General features: G+C 41.8%; 1 protein-coding gene across 10 annotated transcripts in view; it reads right to left on the bottom strand.

The window, feature by feature from the left end:
* LOC1276476 (uncharacterized) overlaps positions 1-18,873 on the bottom strand; it is a 107,023-nt gene that overhangs the window by 5,961 nt on the left and 82,189 nt on the right. For 9 of the 10 annotated variants that reach the window (XM_061647893.1, XM_061647897.1, XM_315826.5 and 6 more), the window contains 2 exons: positions 17,547-17,808; positions 9,682-9,809 (listed from right to left, as the gene is read on the bottom strand). In XM_061647893.1, coding sequence (XP_061503877.1) covers positions 9,682-9,809; positions 17,547-17,808 — 390 coding nt within the window. Of the gene's footprint in view, positions 1-9,681; positions 9,810-17,546; positions 17,809-18,873 lie in introns of those variants that run through there. The other variant, XR_009765234.1, reaches the window with a different exon arrangement.

Here is an 18,873-nt window from a genome sequence, read left to right as displayed (position 1 = left end):
TCACGTTTAGTCATTCAGTTCATAAACGCAGAGCAGCTGCTGACCGATGGAGCAACCGAGCTCGTTTGTTCGTGGTTATCTCGTCGCTCTAATAAACGGGCTTGTACTTTTTGTGTGTACAGCGATGGGAAGGTTTTGTAAAAACTTCAATTATTGTAGGTAATAATCGTCAATTTTACCTTCAAAAGTGTATCAATAATTAATTGAATTGATTAATTGATAATGATGGTAAAATTCTCTCAGATTGATTGTGTAAAAGACTGGCAAGGGTCAGGGATAGTGGTGGTGGTGGTGATGATATAGTTTATGCAATTCATACGCAACATGCACATCCGTCCGCCAGCGCCTACTGTGTGAGTGCATTAGAACAATGCAGTTCGATTGCATAAAGCTAGACGGCTCCAGTGTATTTTACTCCGTTCCTCAATATAGAACGGTTGATTATTATGGGATAGCTGGCAAAACAATGCTCAAAAAAGGTTTGTGGGAAAACAATGAATATGTCAAATGAATTGAGCGCTTATGAAATTGGATATTTTTATATTGCATCAAATTAGTTGCATCTGTTTTAAAAGGGGAGTTCGTAGTAGATTCGAAGAAGAGAGACAGTTGACAGAGCTACAGTCAGTCCAAAAAGTATTCATCTAGCTGAATATTTTTGCAGAAAAAGGCGAATTATGGCCGCAATAGGCATGGGGTGGTAAAAGTAATCATTGAGTTTGATAAATGAACTATCAATACACACGTACTGCTAAAAATATGCATTAAAATAATGCAATAATAACTAAATTGTTTAAAAAACTAAAAAAAGTCATTTGGTTGGTGCGCAAAAAGTATTCGTCTATCAGACTTTTGGCGTAATATGCGTCTGAAAACAAAGGTTATGGAATCAAAAAATCTCCTGATCGTGTTTCTTATTGCATTTATGACTATTGGCGACTACTGGCACAATGCAAGAACTCATTTGGACCTTTAAAAAGTCGTATTTTTGATCCACTTATCCTACAAGACTTGTTCTAATTATTCTCTGGTAGAAATATTGCATTTCCGGACTATGTGGCCAAGTTCCATTGAAAAAATGGCAACTGATATCATATTGAGAGTCTACTAAATCATTTTCATCAGTTTGGTTTCAGCTGGTTTGGTGTTTTGGACAATGCTCTGTATGTTCTCCAGCTCGACTGTTCTTGAAACATGTAATACTTTTGAAGTACAATTTCTCAGAACTGGCACCCAAAGTACTTAAAAACTGCATGAATATGTTTCCCCATCTCGTCTCCTATCAATTTGAATCATTTTTCTAGCTCACCTTTCCTCACTGAGTCTTAGTATCATGACATCATGGTGTTACCGTTATACGAGATTTTGCTGCTGCATCTTACTAAACTGTTTTCGCTATGGTAGACGTCGGCCGTGTGACCTTGGCGATTTAAACATGTTTTAATATGTTAGTAGAGCCTAATTTGAAATAAATTCCTGAATAAAACAGTCAATTTACCACAAAAAAACCCTATTTTGACAGCAATTGAGCTCCGTTGTTAATGTGCTGAGATGAGAAAAAGGGTGCCTTTCAATTATTAATAAAAAAAGCTATTAATTTGCATTGTTTATTGCCCAAAATATTCTATCAAACCAACCGGCAATCCGAATTGACAAGAAAGATTGTTGGAAAATAAAATCAAAATTAAATTAATTTATTTATAGAAATTATTTTACACAGCAGTATTCTTCCTCGACCGTACTCAGAGAACGATAACGGCTGTAGCTTCAAAACCTTCGCCGGTGGGAACTGTAAGGCAGTAAACGCCAGATGTCTGGAGGTATTTTTTTGTTCAACGAATCAGCAGAATCACCACCTGTCATATCTTGCTCTAGTTCACTAGCTCTAGTACAACAGTGCGAGTAGGTTGAATCGTTTCATGGCTCTATTTCTTTTTGTCCTTTCGTTCACGTTTAGTCATTCAGTTCATAAACGCAGAGCAGCTGCTGACCGATGGAGCAACCGAGCTCGTTTGTTCGTGGTTATCTCGTCGCTCTAATAAACGGGCTTGTACTTTTTGTGTGTACAGCGATGGGAAGGTTTTGTAAAAACTTCAATTATTGTAGGTAATAATCGTCAATTTTACCTTCAAAAGTGTATCAATAATTAATTGAATTGATTAATTGATAATGATGGTAAAATTCTCTCAGATTGATTGTGTAAAAGACTGGCAAGGGTCAGGGATAGTGGTGGTGGTGGTGATGATATAGTTTATGCAATTCATACGCAACATGCACATCCGTCCGCCAGCGCCTACTGTGTGAGTGCATTAGAACAATGCAGTTCGATTGCATAAAGCTAGACGGCTCCAGTGTATTTTACTCCGTTCCTCAATATAGAACGGTTGATTATTATGGGATAGCTGGCAAAACAATGCTCAAAAAAGGTTTGTGGGAAAACAATGAATATGTCAAATGAATTGAGCGCTTATGAAATTGGATATTTTTATATTGCATCAAATTAGTTGCATCTGTTTTAAAAGGGGAGTTCGTAGTAGATTCGAAGAAGAGAGACAGTTGACAGAGCTACAGTCAGTCCAAAAAGTATTCATCTAGCTGAATATTTTTGCAGAAAAAGGCGAATTATGGCCGCAATAGGCATGGGGTGGTAAAAGTAATCATTGAGTTTGATAAATGAACTATCAATACACACGTACTGCTAAAAATATGCATTAAAATAATGCAATAATAACTAAATTGTTTAAAAAACTAAAAAAAGTCATTTGGTTGGTGCGCAAAAAGTATTCGTCTATCAGACTTTTGGCGTAATATGCGTCTGAAAACAAAGGTTATGGAATCAAAAAATCTCCTGATCGTGTTTCTTATTGCATTTATGACTATTGGCGACTACTGGCACAATGCAAGAACTCATTTGGACCTTTAAAAAGTCGTATTTTTGATCCACTTATCCTACAAGACTTGTTCTAATTATTCTCTGGTAGAAATATTGCATTTCCGGACTATGTGGCCAAGTTCCATTGAAAAAATGGCAACTGATATCATATTGAGAGTCTACTAAATCATTTTCATCAGTTTGGTTTCAGCTGGTTTGGTGTTTTGGACAATGCTCTGTATGTTCTCCAGCTCGACTGTTCTTGAAACATGTAATACTTTTGAAGTACAATTTCTCAGAACTGGCACCCAAAGTACTTAAAAACTGCATGAATATGTTTCCCCATCTCGTCTCCTATCAATTTGAATCATTTTTCTAGCTCACCTTTCCTCACTGAGTCTTAGTATCATGACATCATGGTGTTACCGTTATACGAGATTTTGCTGCTGCATCTTACTAAACTGTTTTCGCTATGGTAGACGTCGGCCGTGTGACCTTGGCGATTTAAACATGTTTTAATATGTTAGTAGAGCCTAATTTGAAATAAATTCCTGAATAAAACAGTCAATTTACCACAAAAAAACCCTATTTTGACAGCAATTGAGCTCCGTTGTTAATGTGCTGAGATGAGAAAAAGGGTGCCTTTCAATTATTAATAAAAAAAGCTATTAATTTGCATTGTTTATTGCCCAAAATATTCTATCAAACCAACCGGCAATCCGAATTGACAAGAAAGATTGTTGGAAAATAAAATCAAAATTAAATTAATTTATTTATAGAAATTATTTTACACAGCAGTATTCTTCCTCGACCGTACTCAGAGAACGATAACGGCTGTAGCTTCAAAACCTTCGCCGGTGGGAACTGTAAGGCAGTAAACGCCAGATGTCTGGAGGTATTTTTTTGTTCAACGAATCAGCAGAATCACCACCTGTCATATCTTGCTCTAGTTCACTAGCTCTAGTACAACAGTGCGAGTAGGTTGAATCGTTTCATGGCTCTATTTCTTTTTGTCCTTTCGTTCACGTTTAGTCATTCAGTTCATAAACGCAGAGCAGCTGCTGACCGATGGAGCAACCGAGCTCGTTTGTTCGTGGTTATCTCGTCGCTCTAATAAACGGGCTTGTACTTTTTGTGTGTACAGCGATGGGAAGGTTTTGTAAAAACTTCAATTATTGTAGGTAATAATCGTCAATTTTACCTTCAAAAGTGTATCAATAATTAATGTAGTTACATTTTTGCCGATTTTCACTTCTTTTCAAACTTTTCTATAAATTCTTTCTTATTTTGCAGCATTTTGTTTTGACACTATATGCAAAAAATCTTATTAAAACTGATAAAACTATCCACGAATCGCAAATTTTGCCTTAAAAAACGGTAGCAAAATGTAGTATCCTTTAAAATTATGTTTTTTTTGCTTTATCTTGTCTAATACACAAAAAAAATCGCTAATTTAACTGACTTTGAAAATGTGTTCTCTCCTTCTTTTCCGTGATCTCTCTCTCTCTTTATCTTTTCATCTCTTCTTTATCTTCTTTCCGTGCTCTGAGAAGAATGGAAAGACTTCACTCCCTCTATAGACGCTCTCTGGCCATTTTTTTTCTTCTCCACCCTCAACAACGTTCGCTGAATTCAATTAGCATTGATTTTAATTCAATTTCCTTTCCAATTCTTAGCAGACCGTCAAAGCAAAAGCCACATGCCAAAGCTCGGTAGCACCAGAGCATACATAGGTAGTGATGGCCAGCCCTTCCATTACCGTGCAGTGTACCGTGCCGTGGAGTTCGAGTCAGCCCGATCTGCCTCCGATATCCTCGATATATTAAGGTCAGTGGAAAAGTGTGACCTAAAGGTGAAAAATCGGAACCATCCCAAGCGCGGGCTAGAAATATCATCACGGAAAGCGTGGGGTTGAAAGAGAAAAAATACTACACAGAAAGGAATGATTCGATTGAAGAACAAAAAAGAGAAAAAAAGCAGTGCGAGCATTGCAAGCTATTCATACATATATATGAGAACACAAATGACGTTCTATCGATGCAGCAGCAGCAGCACCCGGTACCGGTAGAGCTGGTAGAGCTGCGATGAAAGAGTGCCTTCCAGGTGAAAGCGCACACGTGGCCACTCCATCCAGTTCGTTTTTTGCTGCATCCCGAGTAGAGATTTTCTTCTATTAGATGAAAGCTTTTGACTTGATCCCTTTTTGCCGCAGGGGTTTCCGTGCGAAAGGCACGTAATTAGAAACGCATTTCGCAGTGCTCGATAGTCGTGGATTTCCAGTTGCTGCTTCCCAGTCAGTCAGAGGGGTTTTTTTTTCGATGCTCCCCCCTTTTGATCGTGATTGAATTTAATGCAATATGGTGTAGGATCTTTTACGTCGTTTGTTCATGCACGCATCCGGCGTCTATGCATGTGTATTGGTTGTCTTTTTTTATGATTTGAAACGAATGGCAGGTCGAAGTGTATGATGATGCGGTAATGATAATGCAAAAGTACAAAGAGACACAACGACACGGGCATAAGTTGATTAATTAAATTGTACGCCTAGATGACAATGAGAAATATTGTCAGCTGCATGTTAATTAGCTGCTGTTACAATGCATCCCAAAAAACGGGTGATCATTGAATTGAAATGCTTTTTTTTTTAAAAAGTGAATGCCTCATTGAAAAGTTCCATTGCAACAGTTGCATTTAAATAGTTCAAATAATAAAACCAAAATCCGCAATACCATAGCATTCTGTTCAGTTGGCATTACCAACACAAACCATCAGTTGCTACACCATCTAATACAATCAAGTAACAATGGGACAGGAAGAGAATGAAACGCGTAACAGTATCCATTCACCCAAGAGGCATGATGCGCACCGATGTACCGCATGTACACACATTACTAAAACAAATCCATTTGGAGCTAAATTATCCTCTCGCATGTTCTTCCCGCTGGCCCAACGTTGCATGGACGGAACAATGAACGCATTTTTCCACCTGCTGCCCATTGTCTCCGCATACTTAGTATGTCGGCATAACGAGGCAGTGTAATGAAACAAAAGCAAAAAAAACCCTCACCAGACAACAATAAGAACGGTACGAAACATTACACCATCAACGTGGTACGATGCACCTGCAATGCTGCTGCTGATGATGATAATAATCGTTCGTAACGATAATGATGGTAAAATTCTCTCAGATTGATTGTATAAAAGACTGGCAAGGGTCAGGGATGGTGGTGGTGGTGGTGATGATATAGTTTATGCAATTCATACGCAACATGCCATCCGTCCAGCAGCGCCTACTGTGCGAGTGCATTACAACAATGCAGTTCGATTGCATAAAGCTAGACGGTTCCAGTGTATTTTACTCCGTTCGTCAATATAGAACGGTTGATTATTATGGGCTAGCTGGCAAAACAATGCTCAAAAAAGGGTTTGTGGGAAAACAATGAATATGTCTAATGAATTGAGCGCTTATGAAATTGGATATTTTAATATTTCATCAAATTAGTTGCATCTGTATTAAAAATGCGCTCGTAGTAGATTCCAAGAAGAGAGACAGTTGCCAGAGCAAATTTAAAACAGAGCAAAATAGCTGCATTGTTGACATCATTATTTAGATATGACGAAGCCTTTTACAAAATTATCAGCTTTGTGCAAAATTTTGGAAATTGATTGTCTATTAAAATTGCAACCGATCGACGTTATTAATTTTCCACTTATCGCACCGAAGTGAAAACAAATTTCCGCACAAACGCGAGTGCATAATGCGCTTAATGTGTAGCCGGGTTACTGACTGGCGACCGTGGTAACCGTGGCAAAAATTGTTAGTGAAGCACCACGCAACAAATTGGGATTATTATTTGATCCAGGCGAAATAATTGGCTGCCTCCCGCTGTTTGCACACCCACAGTAGCAAAACAAATTGAATTGCAAGCTGAGCTCTGCTTTGTGGGAGGTAAAGTAGAAAGATTAAATTTTATAGTTCATTGAACGGGAAAGCCGTGCATGTAAACACATTATTTTTGGATGGTGTTACTCTATGGAATTAGGATTAGATTTGTACTTCTGTTTTGTTTTTTGGGGTAGGATAAGCATTTCTTAACTGAAATCGGATAGTAAAGGGTACTAAAGAAAGATCTACTACCGGATATTCAAAGGTTCATGTGTGTCTGCTTATCTTAAAGAGAAATCTTATTAATCCGTCGTATCTGTCTTTGCGGGTGGGATGGCTATTCTTTCGGCCTTTTTGCCTTTGATCACAGGCAAAGAAACACCCTCACAGATTAAGTGCGTTTCCGCACATTATCTTTCTTGCATCTTAATCTATGAAGCGCGCGATGGTTTTGGGCCCGTCGGGTTATGTTGGTTTTGGCTAATTAATATTGTGACCAGTTTTTTTTTCTCGGTCTAGCAACGAATGATTTCCAGCAAAACGATCCAACAAATGAGAGAAATGGGAATGGGAAAATGGCTCCTTTTGCTGCAGATGGTGTTAAAGGTTGCAGTTTGTCTGCTGGTTGGTAAGATTAGTGGGCTGATCGAAGATAGGCTGGATCGTTTCATACATTTTTATATACATTCTGGGGGCCGTTTTGGTAATCTTTGTCATGGAATGGTTGGTTTGAGCACGAATGGAAAAACAATTTTATATTATTCACTTCCAGCCTAATAAGCATTTGCGGTGTGGATGAATTAACAAATTGATGTTCTGATTACACCGCTAACTAAGCGGTTAAATTTATCTAATGGGACATTTATGTAGAACTAAACTAATCTATGCGTTTATAGCACTTCAATACGATCACCATCAGGGAACGCTTTATGAAACAATTTCAAATGACCAAAATCAAATACATGTCAACCCGTATATAAAACACAAAACAAAGCGCTTCTTCAACCTGCCACCACCATTGGACGCGTGCGTTGCCGCGAACGAACCAGCATACCAGCCCTCTGCAACTCTGGCCAAACCACAAAATAGATGTACCATTTGGCTGAGGTTTAGGCAACCGGGATACAATTTGCAATTTCATCCGCGGGGCCGACAATCGGCATTATTTGCGGTGCCCTGTCAGCGTGGTTTCGCGGTGCTGTAAAAGCGTCCCAATGAATGTATGTACCGTGGACAATACGTTTTTTGTGACCCTTCCTGCTCTTGGTAAAGTTGTAGTTCCATTTTCAGGTTGCGTAGGCAGCTGCGTACAATAACAGTGAGCGTACACACCTTTGTGACGCTTGGTGGGTTGGTGTGTCCCCTCTTTCCACTGCCTTTAGAAACAACAACATCAGAACATGATTGTGGTGGCATGTATTATTTTTACCGGTAATTAGATAGCCTTCATTGATGTCAGTGGGTTTCTCTGTGCCGGTTCGGTTCGGTTACAACTAACCTCAGGTGCATAGATTTCGGTACGTACGTAGCACGGGGTGTTGGTGTCCCCCCATTCAATGTACAGCAATTATTATTACGACCCACTTTTTTCAGGATGTGGGAGAGGGAACGAAGCGTCTGGGGTTTGCTTAAACTCCCATTCCAGCATGACGACATGACGACCCAACCTCAAACCCGTACTCCACCACTTCTTTCTAATGAGCGGTGCGCGTTTGCCAGCTTGCTTAAATTCAATTAAAACATACATAAGCACTCACAGCGTGGCACCACAGTTGCAATTGTAATCCACCGTTCCCCTCCCACCCCCCCCCCCCCTTTTTTTTTGCTGGCCGGAGTGGTGCCCAAAAAGGTAATAAAACACTGCCGACCGGAGCGCAAGCACGTGGGCTACCGGGCGCCTCCACCACGAAAAAGGCACACCAAATCGGTCCCGACACGATTACCGCTCTTACCTGCTGGCCACACTAGGAGCCAAATAACACCATCATCATCATCATCATCAGTAGCAGCAGCGCGATTGCCCTTGCAAGCACGGGGGCAAGCTAAAGTGCAAATCTAAAATTCATTCAGATTTAGTGTGCGTGCGTGTGGGAGGATGCGGGAAGTGTGTTAAATTAGAATGTTACAATTAAAACGACCCGTTTTAGCAGCGGAAGGTGTGTTTGATGGTGTGTGGTATGAACCAGCAATTTTTGGTAAAGTGTGATGCATTTTGTGAGTGTTTGGTGGTGGGCTTTAATGTGCTTGGTGGTAAAAGAAGGTATGTGCTTTATACAATTATTAGTGAAATTGAGCTCATTCTGCGCCGTAGACACAACATAAGTGGAATTCAAACTAACTGATAGTTAGCAGGATAATGCGTGTAAATTTAATTGAATTTCCGCTCTAATTTCATGCATTGTGATGAGAAACAAACAAAGGAAAGATTGAATGGCGACGCCAGCAGCACCTCCAGCAAGTGGAGAAGAATAATTTCCATTCGTCTCATTGTTTGCGGGTCGTTATTCAATCAAATCAATCGCTTTTGATTGATTTTAATCAAGAAAGTGTATAGATTTCCCACCGCTAAGCAGCTAAGGTTTCTCCCAGCCAGCCAGCCCTGCCCTGGATAATTGAATTGTATTTAACAGCTTAGCGACCCGATCCGGCTGGAGCCGGTGACAAATCTTTGTCCGTAGCTGGATACAGAGGAGGGAGATAAACCGAGCTCACTGAAGATTCATTAAATTGAATACTAATAACACCGTTAAAACCGGTGCGCCGTTATTGATTTGCAGTCTCGGATTTGCCCGTGCCCGATAAACGATTGGAAGGCGTTCGATTAAAACTTGCACCAAACTTTTGTAAGCACAGTTCGTTAACATTCTCAAGGGACACGAAAAGAGTGGCCCACCCGCTGCCCTCCCTCCCGTCCTGCTCTTACCTTCTGCTGGCGGCGTGGACGAAACGCTGGCTGCTGGGCTAGCTTACGGCGTTCCTCGTTATCCACCTCCGACTGGCGCTTGTATTCCTCTGGGGGCCACTTTTGATCTCCGCGCATATTGCTACCTCCTGCAAGATGACACAAAGAAAAGGAGAGAAAAAGAAGTGTTTTTTGAGCATTTTGTCGAAAAGACGCACAGGTTGTGCGGCGTTGAGGGTTGGCCGTCTGCTTCTCAAAAAATAAATAAAGCAATTACAATAAAGTATCGCTAATGATATTGCAATTTCATGAACAGTAAGCACCGCGACGCTTTTATCTATCCAACGACGTCGGTGGAAGGACGACGCAAGAGCAATAAAATCAACCCGCTGTCGCTACGCTGTTCGGTGGTGCACAAATTCAACCCGAGCATAAATTTAGGCGCTTTTCGCGCAGCGCAAGATTTGTCAAGCAGCTCTAAAAGGGGTAGCAGGAAAGGGTAGGATGGAAAATGGAAGCAAAAAAAACAAAACAAAAACAAATGATTCTTCCCATTAGCGATTAGGCGGAATGGCGAATCATTATCGTAAAGAACAACAAACGTGCATTTTGGTGCGTGTACGGCCGTAAAAATCGATTTGCAATTTCTGCCAATGGAAAAATTTTACTTTCCAATCAGCGCGTAACAATCGAGCGCTTTCAACAGCGTGTTGGCAACCATTACCGAGGGTTTGGTTTGATTTATTTTATTTATCGTGCGCGGTGGAGATCGCCAAACGTAATGGTTTTGTCGAACCGCGCGTGAACAGTGAACAGTTTAATGTGGCGAGGGAAAGTAAGTGCTTAATTGTGGAAAATCCTGGTCCTAGCATCAGATTGAGCTATTGTTTAGAGTAATTTAGCAGTGAAATTACACACAATTCACGATTTACTGAAATACTAAAACGGCAAAAATAAACAAAACCTTACGTTGGCACTGTTAAGCGCCTGAAGCTATGCAATATTATGAAGGCATTGTAATTTTGCATATTTTTAGTATAATATGTTTTTGTTGCTATTCATATTTGTACAAAATAAAAAGAAAACAACCTTTTACAATCAAAATAAACAAGAAAAGGAAAAGATAAAATAAAATTCACTAAACCTAGCTCAAACTTGGTCAACCTCATCGGAAAGCACATGCTTAAGTGAGACCCGACTGTAATTCTGTACCTTGCTGTAGCGTTCTTTAAACAAATCTTCAAAGACTTGCCTAGAAATTGCTACAAACTTTGCAGTTTTATTGTTCAATATCGGAAAATTCTATGTCAAACGTCAATTTCCATTTATTTAAATGCTCCGCAATATGTTACATTGCTGCGTGAAGCTAGAAGCAGTTAGAAGCATCAAGCGTCCCCCTAATCGCGATAGTCTGATTAGTGTGAAATCTTTCCATTCTCCTGGGACAATCAATACGCCCCAATGCATCACAAGGGAAAGTTTGTTTTCTATGACGTAAATTGACACAATCGACAGAAAGAAGAAATAAAAAATAACAAGCACAAGCCTCTCACCATCCTGATGAAGCCATTTTTATCGCCGTAAATCTTTTGCTTCGCGCGACGAAAGCACTGTGTTTGAAGTGGCAGGAAGTGAAGCATGGGTATGGAAAATGTACCTTTTTTATGGCGCGTTGATATGCGCGAAAATGTGCTTGCGTAGGAGCTTACAGGCAGGTAACGGGAAAAGTAAAGGTACAACACAAAATCCCAGGGCAATGTATTTTGCCTGAACTCACGTCACATAACATGCAGCAATTTTTGCTCCATTTTGCAGAAAAAAACAGGGCAAAAAATGGAGGGCCCATTTCGTAAAGTTTCCTTCATTCGATGCAGCCGTCATCGAGATTTTTGCACGTGTGCGTGTGTGTGTTTGTGAGACGTTTGTTATGGCAGGCATTCAGAACCTGACAGGGCAGAAGAAGCCCGAAAGGTTGCGGAGGCGATGGGGCTCATAAAAATTCAGAAAAATTTCACTTTACAATAAATCCGGTGCGCCTGTCGTGCGATGCCATTACAATATTGCCGCCAATGGCCTATTTTGCTCTCCCGTCCTGCGAAAAAAAGGAAACAGGCGTACCATTTGGTACGCACATCCGCCACAACGCTCCACGGCAAAAGCCATGTGTCAGCCATCGGTTCATTTACATTTGTATGATTTAACCGATTTGCCAAACGAGCTCAAAGCTCGACAATTGGGCAAACTTGGGCAGCGAGGATGCGAACGGCATTTTCGTGCAGCCATGCATGCACACTGGTACGCGCGCCGGTTTTCGGTTCGGTTCATTCGCTCGCCTTGCGGGGAAATAGGCAATGGCGTTTGCTGGCCTGAAAAAAGACGGGGCGCTCGTGCAAAAGAATCGTGTTGTTACCTTTCAACGTGCTTGCTTCCATACCGCGCCCGGCTTGACTAGGCAGCGGGCGCTGGTAAACCTTTTTAAATATTCCGAAAGTGTTTTGCAAATGCGATGATATTTATGCACGCTTCCACCTGCATGCGCTCGTGGAAAAACGATTTTAGAAAATCCATTTTTCGTGCCATATTTGTGTGTGTGTGATGCAATAAAAAAAAAAAGAAACGAGTGAGAATAAAGGTAACTGACATGCAAAAAAAAAAAAAAACACCCGCGAGAACAATTTCATAACGCGTATGTGAAGAGATTGTTAAAACACGATCGTTTGCCTTGTGAAAATCGGTAATGCATTTGGTTGAGCTTTTGTTGAGTGGAACATCTTCACCGCTGGAAACAGCAGGTCGATTGAGCAGTGTGACGGAGTGCAGGTTGGCTGACAAGCGCCATAACTTGTTTGAAAGGTACAACGAAAAATCGTTTCCAAACCACAGTGGCACAGGCATTGTTGTTGTGAGTGGTGAGGTTATGCAATGTTACATCGTATTGATGGGAAGGAAGGTCGTATTTGTCAAGTCGTGGGAAGCCAACGAGGCGGTTGCATGCAAACGACGACATCCGACGACAAACGGATTGGCAGCAGCAGCAGCAGCACAAGACGTGCTTTCGTGCATTTATCGATGCATCGAATGGGTGCACACACGCGATGCACTGCAAATACGCTGCGCTGCACTCGAACTGCATTAACAGGGGAGGAGGAGCGAAAGCAAGAAAAAGAAAAGAATGGTGTACCACCGGGGTTGGAGCGGGGATTAGGTGTGCGGGACCGAAAGCATCTAAACGGAAGCTAAAGTTCAACTCCCCTTCCCTCTGGCACGGTGCGCGGCTGGCGTAAAACGGAAAACCGTGTCGTATGTCGCCATCTTTCCCTTGTGCTCGCTACATTTCGAGTGTGCACCGTGCACACACAGCTTACATGCGACTTTTGAGCCGGCTGAAAAGCTAAGAAGGTCAGATGTGTAACATGAAACGAGTTTCTGGTTACACGAGATGCACGTGCGAGTGTTAAAGGTGATCGGTGGCGTCTCTGCTCGTTTGACATATTCGCAAAAGCATTCGTCTTTCACCGGGATAGGTAGGGTGAAGGGAGCTGGAATTGATGACAGATGGTGAAGAGCATGGAAAGGTACTATCGCGTTTTTTCTCTCCTTATAGTAGCATTATGTTTTATAATAGACATGTGGCTTACTGTTCCACATTTAACGCTTCGATTGGGTTTCAGTATCTGCTTGACTGGGTCCAACCAAATCCGTCCATACAATCTAGAATTATTTGCTAGACATATTGTATACTTTAAGCCGTACAATATTTGTATTTTGTTGTGCTGAAATCACCGATAGGTCAAATTAGAAGCCATTTGTTCGAGTAGTATCGTATTGATGGAGGCGCATGGTAGCTTTGGCCAAACGATCCTTCACGAAAATCCCGTAAAATATTGTTTTTCATCGTTAATTCGAGTACATTCACTCCATTTGGGGCCCAAATAATTTGTAACAGAAATCTTAGCTCTTAGTTCACTAGCCCACCTCCAACAAATTTCCATCCAATTCGAACAAATAGTTGAGCCTTGTACGCGCCCTGCGCCTCACCGTTTCGCCAACAGTTCGCATCCATCGAAGCATTTGTAGCCGTCTAGCAAACATCTCACGCGCTTCCGAATGTCTATCGAAATGTGACGGATAAGCTATCAGCGGTATGTGACCGCACAAAAACGATCGCACTCCTCCCCGGTCCACGGCTTGTGTCTCGGCACGGCGCGCCGTGAATTGTTTGAACAGTGGCCCTCAAACCCGGCCGGATCTGCCAACGCGACTTACGGGGGCTCACGGTGCGATGAATATTTGATGCGCGAAAAGAGCTTTCTATCATTAAATTGAATTTATTTTAGCTATTTATGAGCTCCCTCATGCTCCTGCTCGTTATCGGCTCCGGGGCCTGTTCGGAATCGTACGATTATGGCGGTACGATGCGGTTCGTCGACGAGGTCGGTCGGTCTTGGCCGTGCCTATGTTGGCGCGTTTGCCAAATGTGTGTGTGTGTGCTGTGGCTAAAAATGGCACGCCTAGGGAAGGGATTGGGAGAAGAAGCGATCGGAGAGGTGTAGGTGTTTATTTGTGCTAAATGCGCTTTACGTGTTGCGAAAGCTCGAGTAGCTTATGCTTCTCCGCGGAAAGGGATTGATTTATTGGACGTACGCTGATGCATATGTGGGTTAGCTGGCCACAACCGCTGCGGACGGACGCTCACCGATCCGTGAGAGGAGAGAATGGCATGCTGTATGTGTGTATCTTGCTACGGGGAGTTGTAGTTTTTGGGTGGTCTAAACCTAACACACGCCCTAAAGGTGGATGGTCGTTCATATCGGAAACTACCTCGAAATGGGATTGTTTCTTCCTCCCCTAGGGGGAAGCGTGTCCGCCGATGCTGTGTGTGTGTGAGTGAGTGTTTGTGTGAGCTGGAAATAGCTTTTACCCCCAGTGCTTCGGTGACGTGCACTTATGCGGCCCGTTATGGACAGGTACGTCACCTTTGCGACGACCTCCTCAAGTATTATTACCAGAGCCCGAGCATCAATAACGAAATCGGCAGACTGTAAAATGGAATGCTTCCGAAAATCGTAAATCAAAACCGAGAGCGAGAGAGAGAGAGCACTTCACGAGGGGAGGCACACATATAAGCAGTTGAGGAATCACTTTGCGCCGCTATCAAATCACCTTTTAGTTTGGCCAAAACCATAGGCTCTCCAACGTGTCAAGGTGGAAACGGGAAGGATCGACTTTTCTCAGCTCCCGGGCGTACGGATTTCGGTCGCAACAACAACGTCTTCTAGGGCGAGCCTTTCGCTTGTATGCTTGCTGGAAACGGCACATTTATTATAATATTCCGTAGCGCCCTTGAGCGAAGAGTTGGGCGGCTAAAAAAAGGGACGGTGGCACAGCCGAATATGAACAGACCCAGGGCATTATCGAAACAGCGGGAGCTCTCTCTCTCTCTCTCTTTTCCGTGATGCCAGAAGGAATCGATCACATCTATAAATAATCAACGACAAATTGCATAGGAAAAATGGCCTCCGGGCTAAAGCTCACAAGTGAATGTGTGTGTGTGCCTGTACGGTTGAATCGAGTTTCGGTGAATCCAAGCGAACAGATTGGAATGCCCCGCGGGAGAATCGTTTCACATGCCGTGCCACACCTTCCAGTGCCTTCTCGTGCCTTCCTACCGCCCTGCTCAGGAGTGTCGGTTTTGTTGCCATTATGATCCATGACTTGTTGAGAGAGGGAGTGAGAGAGTACGAGAGAGAGAGCAAAAAAAAAACGATTTGTTTATCCTGCACCGCTCGAGGGTGGATGAAAAGGCTGCTGATGATGTGGACCCCCCTTTGAGCAGGCGTTTGGTTTATGGTGCTGCCGTTGTCCTAAAATGGGGCTGTTTTCTTTACGGGGCCGGTACTGACCCTGGCCGCTCGCTGGTGCGGTGACGAGCGACGTGTGAGAGAAATGTGTTGTTATTGTGGAGCTCGAATCGATGATTGTTTATCCAGTGATTTTACAGCAGCTTTAAGTGGATGTATTTCTCCACGTGTCGATAGGGCATGCAATGATGTTGTACGATTGTGTATTGAAGCGTATGGGATTGTTGTGTTAGAGATTGGTATAGTTTTTTTTGATACTTCAACTGGTTAATGATGATATTTCTTGAGCAATATTGTTTAATAAATGTTTAGGGAGGGTTCAAATTCAATCGTTTCTGTACTCGCTTTACTGGTTTAGCTAAGAAAACTGTGGCATGGTAAAAAAAAGCAAATCCAGTAACTATCCATATATCCATCCAGTAGTAGCTATCCGTTTAGAATAAAACTACTACATAATGTCAACTTTAAAGGTTTATCAAGAGAAATGAAAAGTGAGTGGAATGGATATTGAAAATAATTAAAAAAATACGGTTTGATTGACCAGGTTTCATAAAAAGCTTTTAGCATTACAGGGTTTTCCTCGATTTATTGATCAGTTCCCATGATTTTCCGATTGGATTTCCGATTGGATATCAATACAATTGGACCAAAAAAAATCTGGGAAACGGCCAGAAATTCGTGAGAACGCACCAAAAAATATGGGAACCCACCAAAAATTGATGGGAACAAACCAATAAATCGTGGGAAACCCTGTATGTTGTTGTGAGAACAATTCCAGCTGATATTAAATTTTGATATCTGAAAATTAGAAATTGTTTAAAAAGGTTGTATACGTAGACCTTAATTGTTCAATTGTTATTTTGATCCTGAAAGTTTTCATAGGATTGTCTTTTTGAATTATAAATTAATGCCATCTGCTAATTGCATGTCTAACTGCGTGCGTTATGAATAAAAATCCAATCAACTTTTTGAGTAGCATTAGAAAAGGGCTTCAAAACAGGAAGGAAGCTTTCAATTGCATTCGTTACTTGTACGTTTCTCAACAACCTTCACTAAAAAAGAGATCTCTTCTACGTTTGGTAGCGATAGCGGTAGTTTCATTATCTAACATACATTCATACAAAAGCATTGAAAGCATTGAACTCATCCGCTTCCGAAGGAATGCAACACTCTATTGCCTAAAATGAGTGAACAATTTTACCGATCGGATCGACCAAGCCGTTCCGTTCTGATTTACAAGCGGAAGATGCAAAATTTGAACCATTTCACAAGTACCACTCGATGCACCCGGATCATTAACGTTGCGGTATTTGCACACGAGCGTTTGTTTTCGCATCAACCGGAAGGGAAAAAAAACTCAAACAGGATGTTCGGAACCCAGTACACCCTCGGGGGCAGTCATCATTAAGCATCGATTGGATTGTTTTTTCCTCTACCCCGCTTTAGAGAGTTTTTTTTGCCTACACCATTCTCATTCTACTCTTGTGCTCGAACCGGTAACAATCTGCACAAATCGTTAAGTATCGTTTGCAAAAGGGGGAAGCGTTACAGCAGTCCCAAGTGCACGCCCATCGTACGGCCGGTTGCAATTTTCTGCTGCAGTAGATGCATTTTCGCTTTGCCTATTGGATGGGCCGCTGCTGAGATGGGCCTTGTGCAGCTCGTGCAATCGTGGCACTTGTGCCGAGTGGATGATGTTTCATTGATTTCATTGTGTGCATGATGTAGTATAAAGCGAGGAAGAATCGACTACCATCGTGATGTATTATGCGATGTATTTTAGGCTTTTTGTATGTTTGGTATTTTTATTCTTTTTTGAATAAAATTTAAATCATTGAAAAGGACTTTAACTCCTTTAACAGATGCAAAGCCATGCGACTCATTTGCATTTCAAAGTCATCGCAGCGTTTCAAGAGCAGCCGCACGGGTTCCCTTCTTTAACATTAGAAGGCTTTCCGGCACTGGTTCAAAGCCGGCCTTGCGCTTCCCATGCGCCCGGCCGCATAGGCCGTTTTAGAAGCTTACCTTGATAAATAGCAGCAACCGGTTGCGTCTGATAGACGGGAGCGGGCTCCTGAGACATTGGTGGTTCTTTGCGTAGGGTTGTGATCAGTGTCGGTGGCAACTGCTGGTGCGGCTGCGGTGGCTGCGCCGGTTGGTACAGTGGTTGTTGCTGTTGTGCCGTCAGCGGTTGGAAAGCTTCAGTGGGCTGCGGTTGGTACGGCTGCTGCTCGAGCGGATTCTGATACTGTGGTGCTAGCGGTTGCTGTTGGTGTTGTGCTTCGGGCTGTAGAGGAGTAGAAGAGGGGCGAGATAGTTGAAAAGGTTAAAACCGTGAAGGACGTAGCACAGCACACGCCCGATACTGGCAACCGGGTAATGGTAGTATTACATGTAATTGCATTTAGTGAAATAGAGGAGGATTTATTTGAGCCGTACATTTGTATTAGATTTTTTTATACTTTCAATTATCTATTGATCACTAATCTTTTGATTCAAGATCACAGTTATTTGAAATTTACTCTGGGAAGCTTAGTTCATATTTTTTATAAGGGTTTTGATAAGGAGATTGTTTTGTAGCAGTTTAAGAGTGTTCTTCACCACTCACACAAAACAAGTGATCGTTGAATTCGTAAATAATTATGAATTGAAATTATGGTAACAATCTTTAAAATCGCTAGGCCATATTGCTTTCGATTGTGTTCATTTTACACAAACTTTACACTATTGTACATACTATAAGATTATCAAACATGTTAAGACAGTTGCAAGCTGACATTGACATGAAAGTGAAAGAAATTTAAAATAGAGCAAAAGAATTCCTTATATAGTGTAAAAACCTTAATTGTAGCCTGAATTTGTGTGTTTAGTGTGTAATTTTTGTAAATATTTGCTTTGTTCTTTATGCACAGATTCCGTGAGGTACCATGCGTCTCCATCCTGAATGAGCTTTTGGGAAAATTGGATTTTTTCCAACGAATTTTTGAGATTGCACAACTAAAAACCTTAAACAAAACACACGTTGTTTCTCGCATATCATCATTAAAGACACCTAACGACCAATGATGCACCTAATGATATGCCATTCTATTTTGTACCAATCCTTCCCAGCAAATGCATGTTTAATTAACCTCCACACACTAGATCAAACTGGAATCAGCAAAACGGTAGAAAAGCGCTTTTGCGCTCGAACCATGTGTGCGTTTCGCTGCATGTCTGCATCATTGAAAAGCTTAAGGACATGCTCTAAGGACACAAAACTCAGTGCCTGTTTTGCCTGTATGGCAGATCAGTTTATGCAAAAGCGGTTCAAGCTCGGCGGTCAAAACACTGTGCCAACATTGTACATTTG

Source organism: Anopheles gambiae, chromosome 2 (genome assembly GCF_943734735.2).
Source record: "Anopheles gambiae chromosome 2, idAnoGambNW_F1_1, whole genome shotgun sequence".
Taxonomy (NCBI): domain Eukaryota; kingdom Metazoa; phylum Arthropoda; class Insecta; order Diptera; family Culicidae; genus Anopheles; species Anopheles gambiae.
This window is presented reverse-complemented; position numbering and strand designations above follow the sequence as displayed.